Source organism: Anser brachyrhynchus (assembly GCF_964034855.1).
Source record: "Anser brachyrhynchus genome assembly, chromosome: 1".
Lineage (NCBI taxonomy): Eukaryota > Metazoa > Chordata > Aves > Anseriformes > Anatidae > Anser > Anser brachyrhynchus.
The window spans coordinates 55,726,565-55,746,426 of NC_137694.1; the positions used below are offsets into that span (position 1 = coordinate 55,726,565).

The window sequence follows — 19,862 nt, forward strand, 5'->3', positions numbered from 1 at the left end:
AAACATAGCCTTCAGTGAATTGGCTGACCAGATCCATACTTGTTTTCACCTGTAGCATCTGCCCATCTGCACTAGTGACCTGTCACAAGTTAAATTTTACTATTCCACTATTTCAAGTACCATAGTGCACAAACAGCCTCATCTGATTCTTACACATCAAAATGGGAGGGGGGGGCTGGGGAAGGGGGCGGGGGGAAGATCAGTGGGATTTTCTTTTCTTGATTAGCTGAGCAATAAAGGGGTGCTTTGTGCTTTCTTTCCCAGAGAGATCGCTCATCTGAAGGAAGGTGCAGATTTCTCCGTCTGAAGGACAAAAGGGAAAAATGATGGTTAATACAAATACTGCATTGCAGCTGCAGAGCTGGCAATACCAAGAAGTTACTCACAGAGCACTTCATTGCTTCGTCGGATGACTTCTGCACCAGAGTAAGTTGTGCTCATTTTAAGAGTTCCTGGGAACTGCGGCCTGTGTCCTGGTGATACATGCCAGGAGCTTCTTGTACCAGGATTTGGAGTAGAAAAGCCCTCGAAACCAAGAAACAGTTTCAGGACAAGACAAGAGAGCAGGTGCCACACACAAAGTTATAATGCAGTACTCCTATCAGTGCTCCTACTGCTACTATCAACAGAGCCTATCCTGTCTCCCACTTTCAGCCCAAGCCCCATGCACAGACCTCTGCAACAAGTCCCCTTCACCCAACCTTCACAGCCCCCACCAGGAATATATCCATGCCCACAGGGCCCAACAGCTGTCTCCAACACCCTGGGGACATGCAGGGTCATAGGCCATTTCTCTGGGACTGGCAAATATGATCTAAACAGGTGCTGACAGAAATGCTAAGAGAAGCTCAAGGCCTCAGGACCTTGAGACCCATTCCTTGGCCCTCCTTCAACTCATGGGCCATTACAGCTCCACCCTGGTGGGAACTTCCAAGGTGCAACTGGTACACTGTGATGACCAGGGCAGGTGAACGTATAGCTCATCCTCACCCTTGCTCCTCTTCGACAGGGGCTGGCTCGTCAGATTCCCCATGTTTCCCTCACAGAGAATGGCCGTAACTTGCTGGCTTTCAGATAGCTAGCAAGAACATCCAAACAATGCCTCTGAGACCCCTGGACCATGCCACGCGTGGTGAGGAGAGAGGTGTTGTGCTCCAGGCCTCTGCCTTTCTAAGTGCGTGCTTGATGCTGGGTTGGAACCTGAACTGCAAGGCTCTGCCAGGAATGGCCTTGGCCAGCATTGTACCCTCCTTCAGAATGGCTCCACACATGGTTTCAAATCACTGTTTTTCTTCGACACCCTCTCTTTTTGAGGTCTGATATCTTCTGAAATCCACTTTCTGGGTTGGACTGCCTGTGACTAAAAGCTCATCCTCCTCCCACACCCTTTTTCCACCACATGAAACCAAGATCCCTTAGCTGTTACAGGAGGCCCCATCCTCTTGCTCTTACAGTCCTCAAAAAAGAACAGCCTGGGGCCTGAGATTAGCCCCTTGCAGCTTTTGGTCAACAAGACCTGCTACTGGACCTGAACTTTGGCCTTGAGCTGTGTGCTGCAGGAGAGAAAGGTGAGCAGTGCAGAGCATGGTGACCACAGTGTATATAAAAGGAGATTCGCCTCTTCCTGCCCCACACCAGTGGCCATCTTTGTACAGCCCAGACCAAACAGGAAATGCGAAGTGCTGCTTTTCAGAGCATTTTGTGTGTATGGAAAAAGAGAGGTGTGTGGGGAGATGTGTGTGTGCAAGCCTGCTTGTGAAATGGGCAACTGGTGGGCTGTGGACTTGAATTTGTGTGGGGGAGGCTGCCTGGGGAGGGGAGGGCAAAGGGTGTGGGGGAAGATGCCTGTCGTGAAAGGATCTTCTAATATCAAATGTTGCATGGAGAACTGTGAGGGATTATGTCTGTGAAGGTGAGGGCACACTGAGCCTCAGAAGAAGGTGGACATATTTTTTGCACCCTTTCCGGCCTGCTGAATGGACAAGCTGTGTAAAGCAGGCACCGGCCTGGCTGAACTAGCCGAGATAGTCAGGTCAGAGGGAAGGGTTTTGTCTTCTGTGGGGCGAGCAGGGTGTTTGGCCGGGTAGGCACGCTGCGGGACAGCTGTCCCTGCGGTGTCACACCATCTGCAAGTGTGAGGGCTGTGCCTCCAGCTTCTCAGCCGCAGCACTGGCCTCGTTCCACTCAAGCTCTGACCCAGGATGGATCCTCTGAAACTGGGGCACCGGTGGGGAGGCTGGTTTCATTCTGGTGTTGCTTAGGTCAATGACTCGAGCTGTTTTTCACAAAGTGGTCCACAGCATTTCTACGGCGGAATGACTCCTACCCCAGTTTCAAATTGGTCTGTGCATGAGTATAGACCCTGAGAGTGAACCTGCCTGTCTGGGTATCTGAAAGAGGAAGCTATGGGTCTCTCGACAGTGTCTGGAGAGGACAGGTCCTTCTCTCTCTTTTGCTTCCCAGCAATAGTTACAGACTGGTCCCTAGTATATCTGAGCACTGCAAGCTAACACCTGATCCCTCCACCCTTGTTTCTGCACCTATTGCTTTACCAGCAGGAAGTAGGACGTGGTTTGGGGCTTTTTATTCTCGGCCTTGCTAGCCTTTTCGATACTTCAGGGCCTCGTCTCAGTCTGACAAGGCAAGCAAGCAGCAGCTTCCTGTGCAAAGGTGAGAGGGAGAAGACAGAGAGAGGTCGAGCGCAGACAGGAGGAACGGCTCCACAGCAGACCTGCCCCTCTCCTGCCAGAACTGCTGGCCGGCAGCTGGACATGCACTGAGTGAAGATCCCCCCAGCCCCTCTCCCTTTCTCCCCATTCCCCTCCTGGTTTGGCAGCCAGCACCTACATCCATCGCCCCGTCCGTGGGGACCCCTTCGCCTGGAGCGCCGGGTGCCTGGAGCTGGAAGGTAAAGGGGGTGATGCCAGCCCTGTCCCGCACGGGGGTGGCTGATCTGAGAAGTGTCTTGGAAGGAGTTTCGGTCTGACAAACTGATTCTTGCCGTTGGGGAGGGCTGAGCATATATTTATCTCTCTGTCTTTCCACAGTCCTCTCAAATCAAACCCCACATCTCACAACCACGTCGGTGCTTTCTCTCTCTTTCTCTCCCCTTTTCTCTATGAATGCGTTGTCGTCCTGTTTTTCTTCCTCTGAACCTAATCTTTTATCACAACGGGAATCGATATCATGCCTCATGCCAGCACTTTAAAAACCCTCCGCTCCCGCTCCCCGGCAGTCTTCAGCGGGGTTCAGCGGGTCTCTACTTTGGTCTCCCCAGCTCTGCCTGTGCTGCAGGCTCCCTGAGAGGTGAGGATGGTCCCTTCTCCTGCGGGCAGAGGCAGACCTCGAGGTACGGGTGTCCAGGTGGATGGGGAGAGGGGGAGGCTCGCTTGAGAAGCCCATAAGCCCTGTGTGTGTAGTACAGCACACAGCTGGGTGGGCTTTGTAAGACAAGGAGTTTCTCTGGGTGCCAGAGGGGAATGAGGGATGCTGTAGCTACCTAACTGAAAAGCGTGAGTTTTCTGCTATACCTGAAAGCACATGTCCATCCAAGGCAGTGCGGGGTCTACTTGGCAAGGATGGTGCGTGATTTGTGCATTACTTTAATATTTCATGATATGGTAAAGCTTTCCCTTTCCAGAACTTGGTAAACTTCCCCCTAATTTTATTTTTTTCCCCAGTCCCAAACAAGCCGTTCAAAATCTACCTCCTAAACTGACTTTTCTGTTAGTTGAAGCCAGAGAGCCCTCTTACGCAGCAAGCACCTTGTGATTTCAGCCCTACGGCTTACCAAAAAAAGCAGCTCTTCGCAACGCCAGCCGCGTGCAACCACGATAGCACTCTCTACCTGAGTCAGCAAGCAACCTGAAACAATACACGCGGAGGGCTGTGCACTCGCACACATTTCCAGAAGACATTACCTCTGCAAACAGCCTGTCTGTGTTGCACTGTGGATGGTTTCAGTGCTGAGCAAAGCACCCCGAGGCAGGAGAGCAATGAGGTGCTGAGGGAAAGGCAGAGGAGAAGGAATATGAGTTTCTGAGCCTGGAAGATTGACACCAGTTTTGACAGCGGATACCTTGTATGGGATGACAACTTCTTAACTTCCATTGCTGAGCTGTGTTGCGGTGGGGATCTTCTCTCTTTCAGTGTGTCCCCAGTACAGATGAATCCCTCCTTGCTGCTCCTGTGCCACCTCTGGCTGCTCAGCCTCACGCCTCTCTTGCTGGCATCGGTCTCTACGCAAGGTAAGAAGTGATGCTCTTCACCTGGATGAGCAGGGGGATGTCAGATGGAGTGCCTGGGCTGTGGTGTGTTGTTGTGCAATGACCGTGTTGTAACATACAACTGGAGGAGGCTGCAATAATTAAAGATCTTTTACAAGCACACCAACCTCCAAGGACAGAGCAGTTGAAGAAGTGAGAGGTTCTGCCTTTCTTACTTGGATACAGCTATCCAGCTGAGGACTCTGTCTGTAGTTTGGGATGGGGCAGAATTGTCTGGGGTGATTGTTAATGTCTAAAGTCATTGCTAATTCAGCCATGTTGCTGTCCATCTCTTCTCTGCTGGCAGGCACCTCCAGTCTCGCTTGTTGGTATGACTCGCGGGCAGCAATCTTTTGTGACTGGACCTCAGGCAGGAACCTTGCCGATGCGCCGTGCCAGCTGGAGATTTCATCAAAGCTACCATTTTTTACCAGGTGGGTGACCAAAAAGGCTGAGGAAAGATGATACTTTGAATGAAAAGTGTCCTGGAAAATTTAGCACTTAACATCAGTGTAGGATCCCCCTTCCTGGGCCAGGTGTAGTGGAATCACACAGCCAAGGGCTTTGCCTTTGAAGTCTGTCTGACCCCAGGTGGACTGAGATACACCATCCATACAGAGATGCTGGCCACAGCTCAGTGTTTGCCATCCAAGGGCCCCAAACTGCCTAGAACTGCTTATCTTTCAACTCTGTAGCGTTGTCTGTGCTTCATTTTCCAAAGATCCTTCTTCCCTGGTAGCTACCCTCCGGACTGAAGGGTATTTTCAACTCAAAAGGAGGGTGTTGTAGAGATAGGGACAGAGGGAGGTGGGATTGAAGTTATACAGGGGCCATCTGCCCATTGCCAAGGGGACTGGACGTAACAGGAAAGTCGCACACTGAGCGACAGTATGTGAAGGAATATATCGTTCCCTTTACCGTAGCCCACCCTGGCCCTTTCACCTCTCCCACTCTGTGATGTTTTCCCCTCCCAAGTATCTCCCAGAGGAGCAGTAGGCGTGTGGCCAGAACTACAGTGGATGCTGGCTGATTCTCTGTGGTCTCCATGTGTGACATCTTGAGTCAAGAGTTACTGGTGTACACAGGGCGTCCCCAGGTGCCTGGTGTAAGAAGAGGCCCAGCGTGGTTCTGGCAGTGGGTGGGTTGCTCCTGACGATCAGCAGAGACATCTCCAATGGGGTGAGATTGGCAGATGTGCTCTGGGGTCTGCTACATGGACCAATGACAGCCAAACATTTCTTTGCCCTATGGGATTGAGTCAAAAAGCTTGCATCTGGAATTTGGGCCAGGTCTGTAACTGTGCCATTGGCTGACCAGGGCTCTACGACACCTAGGGTTTGTGTGTCCAGTTTATTTTGCTTCCCATTGAAGTAAACTGCTCAATGGGAGAACAAATTTTCTCAGTCCCCCCAGAACTCTTTCAACTGTCCCCCAAAGAGGGCAGGGTTACAGCCGTCTCCTCTAGGAAAGCCTGAGGCAAAGACACCAGCAAGTCTGGTCTAATCCTGTGGCTGGAGTGGCCAGAGCAATCTGCTGTCCCCTCAGCTGCAACCACACGGACGCTCTCCCACCCTGCCACCTCCTGTGCAGTGTCTCAGCTTAGGCTGTCCAGCCACACTTGTCAGAGCAGAAGAGGGGTCATGGTACAGCACTGCCAAGTGTGGGGTACGGTCCTGGCTGGCTGGGATGTGACCTGGTTCAAGAGATACAACTCACCTGGCAACTGCAATGCTACAGGGCTGTCAGTGGCTTTAAAGAGATGTGTAAAACCCTAGAAACAGGCATCTGTCTCCCATATCAACAGGAAGCAGAGGAGGTAGAGGTTGGAAACCTTCTATCATCTCTGGCATTGAAAAGCTGGTATGCATTAACTCTCCGTGTGCCAGCACATAAAACTTGTCTGAGTGATGTAGTAGGGAGGGAAAGTGGGATTACATCCTAGCTGTAACCTGCTCAGCAAGTAAGGTAGGATACAATGTGCTTTGAAAGGCCTTTAGTGTTGGATAAAATCTGACTACTTATAAAACAGACTTCCCAGCTCACTGGTGTTCTCCTGCTTAAAATCCAGGTCAATTTTCTTACCCGAAAAATTCAAGGAACATTGTGAATTACCTAAGGCAGAACACACAACAGAACTGAGGAGATGCATCAAGACCTTCAGCAAAAACAGTAACGTGAGTAATTCATCTAGGATGTCCTGGCTAATGACAAGGTTGGGTTCTCAATTTGAGGCAAATAAAGATCATGACACCCAAGAGTACTATAAAAAGCCCAGACCTAATCCTTGACTCCACTCCTGGGCTTGGACTTGTTGCATGTTGCCCTGCATGGGGACTGGCTTCATTTTGAGTGGGGCCGTGCTGTCCTGACACATGCAGAAGAGGTGCAGGACAGACGGATCATATGCGGTGTCCCCCATCACCGTTATCCGAGTTTGGCCCTAATCCCTTCCTCTGTGGAAGAATGGCCACGATCATCATCTCTGAGGTCACCTCTGGACCTCAATTTTCCTTGAAGAGGTCATTACCATTTTCCAAATTATTAATTACTGAGGAACCTGGTTAATCGCGTCAAATGCAAGATGCAAAAGTAGCACATCAGTGAAGCCAATGGTGATGCAAATCCCCTACTTATTATTCTTTATTTAAATCAATCCTTTTTTTTTTCAGGCTTATTGGGTACTTCCCTCAGTCATATTCAGAAATTGCTGTAGTTCCTGTATTTTCAGGGGGAAAAAAGAAAAAGAAAAAAGCTAATTCTCCTTATTGGGATAGTCACAACCAGTTCTAACAACAGCCAAGTTTTCTTACTTTCACATATTATGTGCAAAGACAAATTGCAGGATTCATAAACAGATTTAAAAACTATTCTGTCAAAATCCTTTCTTTCTAATCAAGCTAATCGATCTATTTCTTATCTAATATTTTGTGATGTACATGGCCCTTTAGTATCATTGTGGAACCATGTTATATCAACTCATTGTAACTCCATGGCATTTCACGAGTAATATTTAATCTCAATATTATCTCAACCTTACAAATGAACATGAAATATTTTAGTCAAAATATTTTGTCTCGATAAATGTCACTCGCTGAAAGTACCATCTTTCCTGCTTAATCAGCACATGCAGTAATTCTGTTAAAATAGCATACCAAAATATTTTGTGCCCTGCTTTTCAGTGAACAAAAAAAAATCGAACCACATCAAGCATAAATCTTTGGTTCCTCTACTCACCACTGAGGCTTATGCCTTTCAACCACAAGTGTCATCCATATTTATTGTCAGGTATTCCTAAACCACTTTATGTGCAGGCAATACTTAGAAATATGAATGGTTATTGATGAGGCTTCAGTGTCACTAATGGTAAATTTTCCTTGCAGTCTCAAATCTTTACTACTGCAGACCGTCTTAACATGTCTGTACATTGCCGGATTGGAGAGAATGGGTCTACACCTGCACGATTGGAAGACTTCAGTCCACTTGCAAACAGTGAGTTCTCTTCCATCTTGCAGTCTCTGAAGCTTCTCCACAAGGTGACACCCAGTTTCTTCTCCCCATCCTCAACCATGAAACACCCATAGCAGATTTTAGTCTTACCTCTTTTTGTTGTCCCCTGCTACAACTAGCACAGACGGGCCACGTTGACTCCTGCGCCATGCACCTTTAATGTGCAGTGTCATGCCAGCCACTTCCTATGCTGTCCTGTATCTGGGACACAGCTGAGTGACAGTGCTTTCTCCTAGGAGTTCAGGCTCCAAGCAGGCTACGTCAGCTCAGCTGACCTTCTGAAAAATATGTGCTGCAGGAAGAAGAAAAGTCTTGCTGCTCCATCCCTCCTACGAGCTACGTGGTTCCCCCCTCCTTTAAGCCAGCTTTGGCAAGCAATAGCCTGCTGAATTGATTCAACTCACTAATCCAGCTGAAAAAAAAAAAAATATATATATATATATATATATATCTGCTTGGGTTATTCTTCCACTGGATGTTTACCTGGCTTCAGGAGCAATCCAATGCAGCTGCTGGAATGTGAGGCATAAGGGTTGAGAAGGTTCACCCCAGGCAGCCTATGTAACTCCAGCCCCTGTGGCTGTAGCTCTCTGAAAGTGCAGCTGGAAAGAAGCTGTCACCCAAACCATGATCCTTTCCTGTCCATACAATTGCCTCGTGGATCACCCCTACAAGATAAGATGCATGGCCATGTGGGATTGCACTTACTGCTGTGGCCGCTCTCACTGGAGGCTCACCGGACAAGCTGCCTTTAATGCAGTCCCAGGCCTTTTGTCACCAGTGACAGCGGGTAGGAAGCAGGCACAGAGAGGGGGAACTCTCTAAGCATCTCAATTGGCCATGGATGGCTGGAGTCTGTGAGCTCAGCCGAGGCCCCAAGCCTACTGACATGGGTTTTTCCAGTGGAGCCTTGTTACGGACAGTGCGTTGGTGCCATTCCTGCTCTTTGTCTCTTTCCAGTAAAACTGAGACCTCCAGGAAATCTTCAACTGGTTAGCAAAGCTAAAAACAGCTACAACTTATCATGGAGCCTGAATATTTCCTCTCACTACTTGGATGGGGAGCGGCAATACCAAGTGCGGTACAGAACCACAAGTCAGTCCTGGGAGGTGAGTACAGAGCGGGGGCACTGGGACGTGTCACCATTCGAATCCTGGTCTTCCTTACAGAATTCTCCCCTCAGAATGAAAAAAGTTTTAGTGAATCTGGAGAGGGAATTACTTCCTCACCCCTTTTTGTCTGCATAACCTGCTGCCAGCGTTTGGTGATGACATGGAGGCAGACGAGAACCCTATTTTATTTAGTGCTGTCACAAAAGAAATCTAGATAGCTCCAGGGTAGACCTGAAAAGGATGAGAAGTACAAAATGAAGAAGATTTATCCTCCAGTGTGACAAAACAATGCACAAAATGGAGGGATCTGAGACAGGTCCTCTCAGAGGGCCTGGGAAAGGATTGATATATGATGCTGTGAGCCACGGCAGGATGTTGATGATGCTCTATTTTTGCCCTTCTTCCAGAAAGCCAAGACCCTCTGCATTAAGCAGGACCAGATGTGGGTGGTATTTGAGGGACTGTCCCCCAACTTGAAATATGAGGCAGCTGTCCGTGCAAAGCCAAGTAACTCAAGTACCTACAAAGGCGTGTGGAGTGACTGGAGCAAGACAATACTGTGGAAGACAGACGCTGACGGTAAGGATCAGAGTCAATCAGTCTGACACGGAGGGGAAAGAGGGAACTCAGAGAAAACAAAGCAGAAGGACCAAAGCAGGCTGGGAAGCTGGAGGAAGATGGGTAGGGAGGATTGTGTTAACTGAAGAGCAATAAAAAAAAAAAAAAAAAGAAACAATCTGTCCCTCCTAATCTGTTAGGTCAGGCTGGCTCAACAGGGCTTAAGGACAAAGAACCCCTGGCTCCAATGGAGTAAAGAGCAGCAGCCCCTCTGACTTTCAGAGGCCAGGCAAAATCCACAAGGTGTAAATCAGGGCCAGTTCAGTGGAGCCATTGATCAGTGAAATGCAATGAAACCAGAGCCTAGGAAGGAAAGTCTTGGGGAGAATGAAAGAGACTTACATGTGTGTAAGTCACTTCCAAAAAGGACTGATGATATATGCACCAGTCGTTACCATGAGCCACGGCATGGAGGGCACCTGCATCCTTGAAATATAGTGACCTGAGCGAGTCTTTTCTGTGAATTACGGGCTGTGCGCTCCGTCACATCTTTTCCAGAACATAAGCAGCTAGAGGTTATTCCCCTTGCATCACCCCCACTCTGCCCCTGCCCGGTCCCTCCCTGTTGTGCCCAGCACTGGTATAAACAGAGGAGCTATGTTTAGAAAGGGCACTGTGTTGCTGTGGCGATCAAATTCTGACAGTGCGTGATGTCAATGAACAGGATACAGCCGCAGCCGGTTGTCACAGCAACCAAGACCCAAAGATAACCAGGGTACCAGAGGCAGAGGAGACAAAGTGATCTTGGTAGCATCCCAAGGACAGGCAAAGACAGGACTCTCTACAACTATCTCATTTATCTCTTTCTGCTCCCTTACCACTACTCCAAACGAGCCCTGCAGGCCCAGACGAAGGGGCACTACGGATGGAGGGAAATGGGGGTGGCAGGCAGAGGAGACAGGCACCAGAACAGCAAGACCAAGCAAAGGTGCCCTGGGGAGATGTGTGTAAGAGACAGATTAACAAAGTTTAAGATGGTTCCAGAAAAGCTTGAGGAGAGCTGGCAGAGCTTTCAATGAGGAAATTCAGTCTCTTTCTCCTAACTCTACAATCCAGGTACCAAAACCACCATGTGGCAGAAAGCTGTAAACCTCCCTAGCCTCCTAAAATTTTCCTCCACCTGTCCAAATAAAGAGGCTAGTCCCTCGACCCCTAACCTTCTCCATCCTTGGCCCTGCTGCCCTCTAACCCAGTCCCATGAACCCCATGACTCTACCTCCCCACTGACTTACAATGCTGTTCCAATTCCCCAAGCCCAGTTAAGCTGATTTTAGGACTCCCTTTCTTTTGCAATGAGGCAGGATGCTGGACGCTTCTACCAGTACAATGTGGCACCTCACCTGCGGTAAACCCCAGCTGTGTTGCTGTTAGGGACAGGGAATTACAGCTGTTTAGCAAGAATTATCTATTAAACCATGCCAAGAAGACTCAAACCCATTTCAGTTCAAAGGCATCCTACACAACAGAGATTAACTCCTTTATCTGACCTGTGTATTATATTATATTAATTATATTATTATAATTAACAGCATATTATAATAACATGATCAGTTTGAACAGACGTGGAAAAGTTGAAGATCCTACCTCCAAAATCCTGGCTAATTTTTTATAGCAACTCCCTCTCTCTCTCATCTTGCAGAAACAACCCGGCCGGTTCTGCCAGCTCTTATAGTGAGCACATGCATCTTCGTGATCCTTGGGACTGCCTTCCTTATTAACTTACGGACCCTGAAATGGTAAATGAGTGTCAAGTTTTCCTCTTTGTTGCTCTCCTGTATATTGTGTGTCTTCTCATAACCTGGTTTATTTTGTATTTGGCATTACAGAGCATACAGAGGGACTCAAATATACAGTTCATAACCCAAGCTTTCAAGGCTGACATTTGTCTGAGTAGATATATAGCCACCCAAGATGATGTTGTGTTAACACTGTCATCATATTGTGCCATACTCCTGAGACCCAGTGCCACGGTCTGGCTGGCTTCAAAACAGATGCCTTGGTACTTCTTTTGCCCATGGGTTACAGCGGTTTTCCCTGGCAGGGATGCACCAAAATCACCTCTCAGAAAATAGGTTACTGAGCTGGGCACTCTCTCAGAAGAGAGGACAAAGGAAGCCTAAGTACCATGACCTTCTTAAATACTCCAGAAAGAGCTCAGTGAGGATGAATAGTATTTGATCTGCAGGCAAACTCCTGAGTGAGGAGTACAGTTCTTCTCCTAAAGTGTCTCATCACATGCTGGTAAACATCTATGTGATGCTTTAAAGATCTCTTCTTTTTGCCAGCATACACAGCTTCTAGTCAGGACTGAAAGTGTCTCACAAGGTTACCCAGTGCAGTAATCCAGAGAGCGACCTGTCAGCATGGTGAGGTTAGAAATGGCTTCAGATTTTCTCATCTCAGGACAGGGATGGAGAAGCAGGTCACTGGTGTTGGTGGCAGAAATGTTCTCAGGGAAGAAGGCAGCAGAGGCTGGGATGGCTTCTTTGGAAGGAAAGAAGGAGAAGCATATTAACAGAAGGTGGATACTGAGAAAGTCACTGTTTTACCTTGAGTCATAACACAAAGGTGAGGAAGGGCTAGCTATATGGCAGACAAAGAGATAAAAAGGCCTCCATTCTCCACAGAGTGTAGTTAACCTGTGAGATTGGATGGAGGATAATGCTGAGGTAAGATCCAAGGAAGGATTAGACATGCACGAATAAAAATAGCATCTGCAGTGATGTAAAATAGTTTATATGCAAGAACTAGCAAATTCTTATGCTTCAGAGAGTACACTGATTGCCTCCAGAGGTCAGGAGGGTCTCTCCTCAGAGCATCCCACAGCAAAGCTTCTGCAAAGAGCTGACGGGATCAACCGACCTCTCTGAGGGACTGAGGAGCAGATGAGATCACTTCATGCTGCCTCAGGATGACAACACACTGGTTCCAGTAAAGCGGAGGTCACTGGGCTGGTGCTTGACATGCTCAGATAGGTTTGCATGTCCAGTAAGTACTAGCTGTACCGCAGAGTATCCTGCTAACAGGAGAGATGGTGGTGACACAGCTTTGCCAGTGATGGTCCTGCTCACACCGTGGGGTCCTCTGAGTCTTTGTGGGGGCAGCAAAACCAAGAGGGGGCAGTTCGCAGCAGCTGGACCTTGGAAACAAGGGAGAGCTGCCCAGACCTATCATCGAGCAGGGGGAAATGGAGCAGCTAAGGTGACCACCAAGTTAGGGAAGGCTGTGAACTGTTGGTTGTTCTTCCCCAGGAAAAAGGCTGAGAGGGGTGTATTTTCCAAAATCAGGTTTATCTGGCTCATCTCTATCTCCCATCTCTTAGCCACTGCATTTCAGGCCACTCAAGAGCAAGGAGGGTCCTCAGGCTTGTTTTTACTTTACCTTTCCCCTGCTACCATGAGCTGTGATGCTCTCTGTTATTCCCATCACAGTCTGAGAGAGGTCAGGATCAGGCCCTGTTTCATTTCTCAATCTCCTCTCTTCTCAAGGTTTAAGAAGATTCTGAAGATTCACATCCCAGACCCAGAGAAATTCTTTCCCCCACTCGTCTCTGTTCACGGAGGTGACATTCAGGTATGGGGCTGGGGACGGATCCAAGTGGTTATTAGGGAGAAATGAGGGAAAGGAGGGTCTAGCTGTACATGCCTGGGGCAGACACCAGGTCCTCAGACCTACATGTGCGCATGCAACTCATGTGCCTGTAGCACCAGCTGCTGGGTTCTCTGCTCAAGTTTTATTTTTTGACCTAAAACCTGACACTCGGCTGATACATTCTAATTTCAGAACCGAGAAACGGCAAACCACGCAAACCTCAGCAAACTGCTCCCCTGACAGGAGAACTTGAGAGAATGAAAAGGACCTGTGGGAGGGACCTTGGCCTCTCAGATCCCCTTCCACCCTGCTTCTGTCCCTCCCCACCTTCCCTAGACTGCCCAGATTTCCTGCTGTGGTCCCCTTCTGGCTGTGAGCCCTATCTCCTCTCCTATTGCTAATTACTATCACTTTGGGTGACACTTAGCTATTTTCTGTGTTCTTCTTTCTTTTTCCCTTCCTTCTCCACCCCCTCTTTCTCCCTTCCCCAGTCTCTCTTTGAGTATGGGCAGCTGCAAGAAGACAATTACCATTCTGTGCAGTATTAAAGTGAGCGTCAGATGCAAGACGTGGGAGGTGATCCCAAGGGACATTTTGCTTCAAGAAGGGTGGAGACAAGCTGCAGAGAGTCCAGAGGACAGCAAAGCTTTGGAAAAACCTTAGTGCAAAAAGCCTTTGAAAGCTAAACCTACAGGGGAAGAGTGTGGGGGAGGGAGGTGCAGCGGGCACTGGAGACACTTTCCTAGTGTAAAAAGAACTACAAAAAATGCTTTACTGGCCATAAATGAAATTAAGTTGGATATTATCAAAACCAGTATATTTTTAAGGATAATGACATGCTGCAGGCTGTAACTTGCAGTGAGTGTGGAAATCCAGGCATGAGGGGCTTGGAAGAGCAGAAAGCTGCATGCAGTCATGTAGGTGTATCAGACACTGGTTCAGCACCTAGGAATAGATTGCATGAGACCCACCTTTTTCCTTTTCTTTTTCTTTTTCCTTTTCTTCTTCCTTTTCTTTTTCTTTCCTTTTCCTTTTCCTTTTCCTTTTCCTTTTCCTTTTCCTTTTCCTTTTCCTTTTCCTTTTCCTTTTCCTTTTCCTTTTCCTTTTCCTTTTCCTTTTCCTTTTCCTTTTCCTTTTCCTTTTCCTTTTCCTTTTCCTTTTCCTTTTCCTTTTCCTTTTCCTTTTCCTTTTCCTTTTCCTTTTCCGTTTCCTTTTCCTTTTCCTTTTCCTTTTCCTTTTCCGTTTCCTTTTCCTTTTCCTTTTCCTTTTCCCTTTCCCTTTCCCTTTCCTTTTCCCTTTCATTTTCCTTTCCTCTCTTCCTCTTCCTCTTCCTCTTCCTCTTCCCCTTCCCCTTCCCCTTCCTCTTCCTCTTCCTTTTTTCTTTCTTTTTCTTTTTCTTTTTCTTTTTCTTTTTCTTTTTCTTTTTCTTTTTCTTTTTCTTTTTCTTTTTCTTTTTCTTTTTCTTTTTCTTTTTCTTTTTCTTTTTCTTTTTCTTTTTCTTTTTCTTTTTCTTTTTCTTTTTCTTTTTCTTTTTCTTTTTCTTTTTCTTTTTCTTTTTCTTTTTCTTTTTCTTTTTCTTTTTCTTTTTCTTTTTTTCTTTTTCTTCCTTTCACTTTAATCCTCCATCCTCCGTTCCCCACTCAAAAATCTCATAACATAGGTTTGCAATATCTGCGCTTGATTTTAAAGTGACAGAAAGACATACTCCCTCTGAAACCCTGCAGATGAGACATCATGGATATGAATTTCCCTCCCACAACTCCAGCAACTCTTGCTTGACCAGAGAAATGGCCACTTAATTGGTGTGGGTGCTCAAGGGGGGAGGCCTTTTGTTCCTCACCGTGCTATACTTTGACCATAACAGTCTCTCTCCTGTGTTTTTTCCCCATCAGAAATGGCTCTCCTCCCCATTCTCCTCATCTTCGTACTGCGTGAACAGCATAACCCCAGAAATTTCTGTGCTGGAGGTGATGCAGAAGAATGACCAGGAATCCCAGCTTCTGCTTTCCAAGGGACCCCTGACTCCTGATCCTCCCTCAGAAACCAGTGGGCATTCTGTGTCCAGCTGCTTCACCAACCAAGGCTACTTCTTCTTCCACCTTCCCAACTCCTTTGAGATCGAGCCCTGTCAGGTCTACTTCACGTACGAGCCTTTCACCCAGGAGAGCAGTGGCAGTGAGGACAGCGAGTCTTATCATGCTCTCCCCTCCCCAGACCTCTGCACACTGGCAGAGGACATGCCTATGTTGTCCCACAACTTCCTTCACTGTTTCAAGGGGATACAGGGCTTCCAAAATGGTTCCTTTGTGACAGAGACACAAGGTGAAGCCCAGCGGCCTGTGGCTATTTCAGGGGCTTTCCCGTCAAGCGAAAGCACCCCGCCGACACCAGTTCTGAGGCAGGATGAGAAAGCGATTGACAAAGTTCCTTTACAACCTGCTGAGGCCCTGTGCCAGCTGGACAAAGACTTTCCTGACCCACCAGGCCAGCATGACAGCAACACCGCCAGCGTTATGGAGGGGAGTGCGAAGGCAGGCCTTCCGACTGATCCCACCGCTTCAGCAGCACACGTTACCCCTTCCCTTTCTCAACCTACATCTGTAAGGCAAGCACACGATGAGAATCCCTGCAGAACTGCCTTCCCCAGCCAGATCCCAAACACCGGTGCCTATCTTTCTCTGAGGGACCTCCAAAGCCAATACAACCATTGCTCTGTCTAGGATCTGCCTGGGGGAAATCTACAGGTGGGAAAGGCCTTCTCGGCAACGAAGACTAAGTGGACATTTTTTCTATTCAGAGCATGAATGTAGCTTTCAGTATCAAACCCATTAGAACTGTTCTTTAATGAGGCTGAAGAACAAAGTTACTCAAGAGGGATGCAAAACCAGAAAAGGAATAGGCCGGACAAGGCGTAAATTCATGGATAACTACCATGGTATCACTAGTCCCAAGGATAAAACATCAGTGAAACAGACCACTGCAAATGAGAGGACATTTTGCATGGAAAACCGGGCTAGTGATTAGTAAAGCAATGCATGGAGAATAATAAAGGTACATTAAAGCTTTTAAGTGGCTACCACCTAATAGAGACAAAGAAACGGGATTCGTAGGCATACAGAACAACAAGGACTCACCTTCATCACTGAATCTGTTTCTCTGCTATTACTGTATCTGGTAGCATAGAAGTCCTTTCCCACACTGCTGAGGTGCCATCCCAAATCTCACTAGCATTTTTTTTTCCTCCCCAGCTCCCTGTAAGAGGCTGTGCTGGCACTTCCATGCTCTGCATCTTGGTGTGATAACAGCACCCAGCTTTGAGGCTGAGCAGCCACATATTCCATTTGCCTTGTTCCAGCCTACAAATGTCTCAAGGGAGGGAGAAATGCCCAAAGAGGTGGATATGGGATTTCGTTCAGGCCAGTGAGTGCTGAGGCTGATGACAAAATGAAGACATCTCCTGCCTGACCAAGGGTGGTTTTTTTTGTTTTTTTTTTTTTTTTTCTGAATGTCCCCATTTTGGGTTTTAATCAGAGTACATTCTGAACTGCTTAGACCAGCTTTAGACTCAGATCTCTAAGGTTAGCTCAGAGCCAGAACTGTGTCAGCTGTCTAAGCAGTGCCGTGTAAAAAGAAATCCCCATTATTGGGTTAAAAATACTGGGGAAATCCCCTTCTCCCCCCCCCTCCCCCCCACTTTTCCCCCTAGGTCTGATGATGGCAGTAAAAAGAATGCACACAATTTCCCATTCTTGCTGCAATATTTTTCATGAAATCGAAAGCCTCTCTGCCCTGTTGGCAAAATACAGTTATTTGACTGTGATAAGCTGATTGCAGAATAGTTCATCCCACATCCTGTATTAGTGGAAAACATTGCAATGGTGCTGCCTATTCCTTCCATTGCTCAAGGGAAACCATTGCCTATTTAGCGGCAAAGATGTGGTAAATGAGCCCAGAAAAGTAACTCAGAAATCAGCACCTTTGCTGAAAAGAAAACCTCAATCCACTCACAAAAAAATAAGGATTGAAAAGACTACTTTTTTTTTCTTCTTCTTCTGCATTTGCTGACCTATGTTCAGAAACAGCAAAACACCACAGAAGAAAAGTAGTAAGACAAAGCAAGGCGTGCTGTTCTGCTTCCATCCATTCCTGCATTCAACATCTGTACAGTCCGTCTGTTCTCTCGCTATATTTCTGGACTATTCGGAAGTGGGAAAATACCAATCCTGTGCTAAAGATCTTTCTTCTAAGAGTTTTTACATCAAAAAATTTCAAGGATATCAAACTTGTTGGTACTTTTGGCATTTCTCTGAGTATCACCCGGAGCTAATTCTTCCCTACCTCTGCCTGTAGAAACATGGATCTTCTGCTTTGTCCCAGTCCCACACTGTTACCTGACCTTGCATTGTGCAGCTTGAATGTCATTAGAAATCTCAGCTATGGGAGCACCCACTGCTTCGGATTTCTCCTCAGAAGAGTTGCTCAAAGTACTTGAGCTTGCCTGCAGCTGAGAGGGCTGGGGCAGCTATAACCCTCTTCTCATCCGCTTCTTCACCTGCCTCAAGACGTGAACTGCTCCATTGTCTTCAGAAGACAGCAGGCAAAGAAAGCCCCACAGCATCCCAGATAAGCAAGTACGAGGCTTGCCCAGATATTTGCTGTGCTTTGAGACTCTTTGCAGATGAACTTCAAAAAGAGACAATGAATCCCTTGCCCTGATGGGCAAATTGCTATTTTACATAGGCCATGGATCCTAGTTGCACTGATGGCTCTCCTGTCCCTATGTAGATCTCCATAAGCTTCTCAATTATTCTTGCTGCTAAGATGAATACGAATAAAAATAAAAACACCCCTTTTTCCTCTTGGAAAATAAAAGAAATACTACGGAATCTATGGTGTTTTATTGTCCTTTGGGGTGGGGGGAAAGGATCAACAGCTTTTCTAAACAGAGGACTAGGCAAAGCTTTGTTGGGACCAATAGACCTTTCGTCCCCTTCCGACTCCCTTCCCCAAGGCACTCAGGCACCTAAAAGAGGGGGTAGCTCACTTCCAAGGCTGTCAAGTGCCAGGAAGCAGCCCAGGGCAGCCAGAGCACTGTGTAGGCAGGTGGTATTGAGGCCAGGGCACAGAAAGGGGCTGTTTGTAAAAAGATTTGTCTGGACAACTCAACAGTGAGTATACCATCAGAAGCCCTTTGTGGTGACACATACCCCACTGACTTCAGCAGGTTTGGGGTCAGCTCCAAAATTCAGGCAAGGAGGACTAAGCTCAAACTGAGTTTTCAGGGGGAGATGGTTGGTAGATCCACCGCACAGATGGCTGGGCGCTTACACAGCCATGTCCATGTTTAAGAAAGGAGGAAAGATGTGTTAGCTACAATAAGCACAGCAGGCTTGGGGGAGGGGGGGAGAAGATGGTCTAAAGAGGTGAATCCTTCAGCTACTGCCATGAGAAGAAGACAATTTTGCAGAGATGTGCCGCAGAAATGTCTTTACCATGTTCCGCTCTGCCTGATCCCCAGAAAACAGAATTGGAAGTGATCCTGCCGCAGGCCCCTGAGGACCATCCTGCTGGCTGGGTATCTTTCCCCCCTGTGAAAATGCTGACAGCTTTCGAAGTGGCAAGCTGTTAGCACTGCATTAGCAGCCCCACAGGGTGTGAATGTGTGACACACAGCGGCAGGAAGTGCTCAACATAAGATGTGGTGATAACCGGACCTTTCTTCCAGGAAGACAAGGTCATGTGGTCTCGTATGTGAGTAACCCAGGTTATGAATACCCAAGGTATAACACTCAGCGATACGGGGCCCTTTCTCTGCTGGGCACCCCAGGGCTCTTCAGAAATGTCACAAAAGGGAGTGTTCCCCTCCATGGCTGATGTGAACACGGTGCTGAGATAAACCACAGAGAGATGACGGTGTCCAGCAGTACCAGAGTCATACCAAAGCTAAACTTGAGTGCTGTGTGGAAGATATTTGAGCTAACCACCCCATACACGAGTCCTCTCCTTATCTTAAGCTGCAGACAGCAAATATAGCTGTCACATATCTCATCTGCCTCTTTCCAAGATGCCTCGTTTACAAATACGCAACATCATCCTCCACCCCTTCCCACCTTCCTTCTTTTCACCATGGGAAATAAAAAGGGTATTTGCAGTAAAGGAATTCCTCTGAAGTCAGATCTGATCAAGATTTTGGGTCCTTGGTTGATTCAAAAAGCTGCGGTGATAGATGTGGTATGCTTGCTTAGATAGATCAGATTGAAATAATATATATTGTGTTCTGCTGAAAACACCAGAGAAGGAACTTGCCTTTTTCCAGTAAAGATGGATACAAAAAGGTAAGATCTCTGGGAAATACCCTCAGCTGGGTTCTGACCCACTGCGGCAAGCCCTCATAGTGTAAGTTCAGGAAAGCCATACAGGTATACACATACGCCTAAAGATGAAGCTAGTCCTCGGTTATCTAGGGAAATTCTGGCTCAAAGCCACTTCTGAAAATGAAATCTAGTCCCTTCAATCTCTTAGGCAGTTCTGAAAGCATTTCTTATTGTCACTGCGTGCCTCAGTTTCTTACACGTACAGCAGTGAGTTAGTCAGGATAACCACATCGACACATTCCCAGTCAAACACCGGAGATTTTCATCTACATTTAACATTTTTCTACTAGAATCCTACACAAGCTAACTGCAGCAATAACTTTTGGTCTTCTCACAGTCCCAGATTAAACCTGAACTGGTGACAGACCTGGGAGCAGCTACCCCTGCCCGGCTGC

The 19,862-nt window shown here is 47.4% G+C and overlaps 1 protein-coding gene across 6 annotated transcripts; it reads left to right on the plus strand.

Moving 5' to 3' along the window:
• The first annotated feature begins 1,818 nt into the window (after window positions 1-1,818).
• IL2RB (interleukin 2 receptor subunit beta) lies at window positions 1,819-19,408 on the plus strand. Of its 6 annotated transcripts, none has more exons than XM_080552626.1 (11): window positions 1,819-2,908; window positions 3,278-3,349; window positions 4,150-4,247; window positions 4,573-4,699; window positions 6,334-6,439; window positions 7,646-7,754; window positions 8,733-8,881; window positions 9,292-9,463; window positions 11,142-11,238; window positions 12,991-13,075; window positions 14,986-19,408. In XM_080552626.1, exons 3-11 carry the CDS (start codon window positions 4,166-4,168, stop codon window positions 15,811-15,813), a joined length of 1,755 nt encoding a protein of 584 aa, XP_080408752.1. In that variant the 5' UTR covers window positions 1,819-2,908; window positions 3,278-3,349; window positions 4,150-4,165; the 3' UTR covers window positions 15,814-19,408. The 6 variants fall into 6 exon arrangements, with proteins under 6 accessions (XP_080408752.1, XP_080408754.1, XP_080408749.1 ...); XM_080552628.1 differs by having other exon boundaries at window positions 3,278-3,306; XM_080552623.1 differs by having other exon boundaries at window positions 1,819-3,349.
• The last annotated feature ends 454 nt before the right edge of the window (window positions 19,409-19,862 follow it).

What these genes read in the sequence shown, in the direction of transcription:
- IL2RB (XM_080552623.1), top strand. Translation starts at nt 3,123, where the DNA reads ATGCGTTGTCGTCCTGTTTTTCTTCCTCTGAACCTAATCTTTTATCAC. An exon ending in CCACAAGTCAGTCCTGGGAG is followed by an intron (nt 8,882 to 9,291) that starts GTGAGTACAGAG and finishes CCCTTCTTCCAG; the next exon opens with AAAGCCAAGACCCTCTGCAT. An exon ending in AACTTACGGACCCTGAAATG is followed by an intron (nt 11,239 to 12,990) that starts GTAAATGAGTGT and finishes TCTCTTCTCAAG; the next exon opens with GTTTAAGAAGATTCTGAAGA.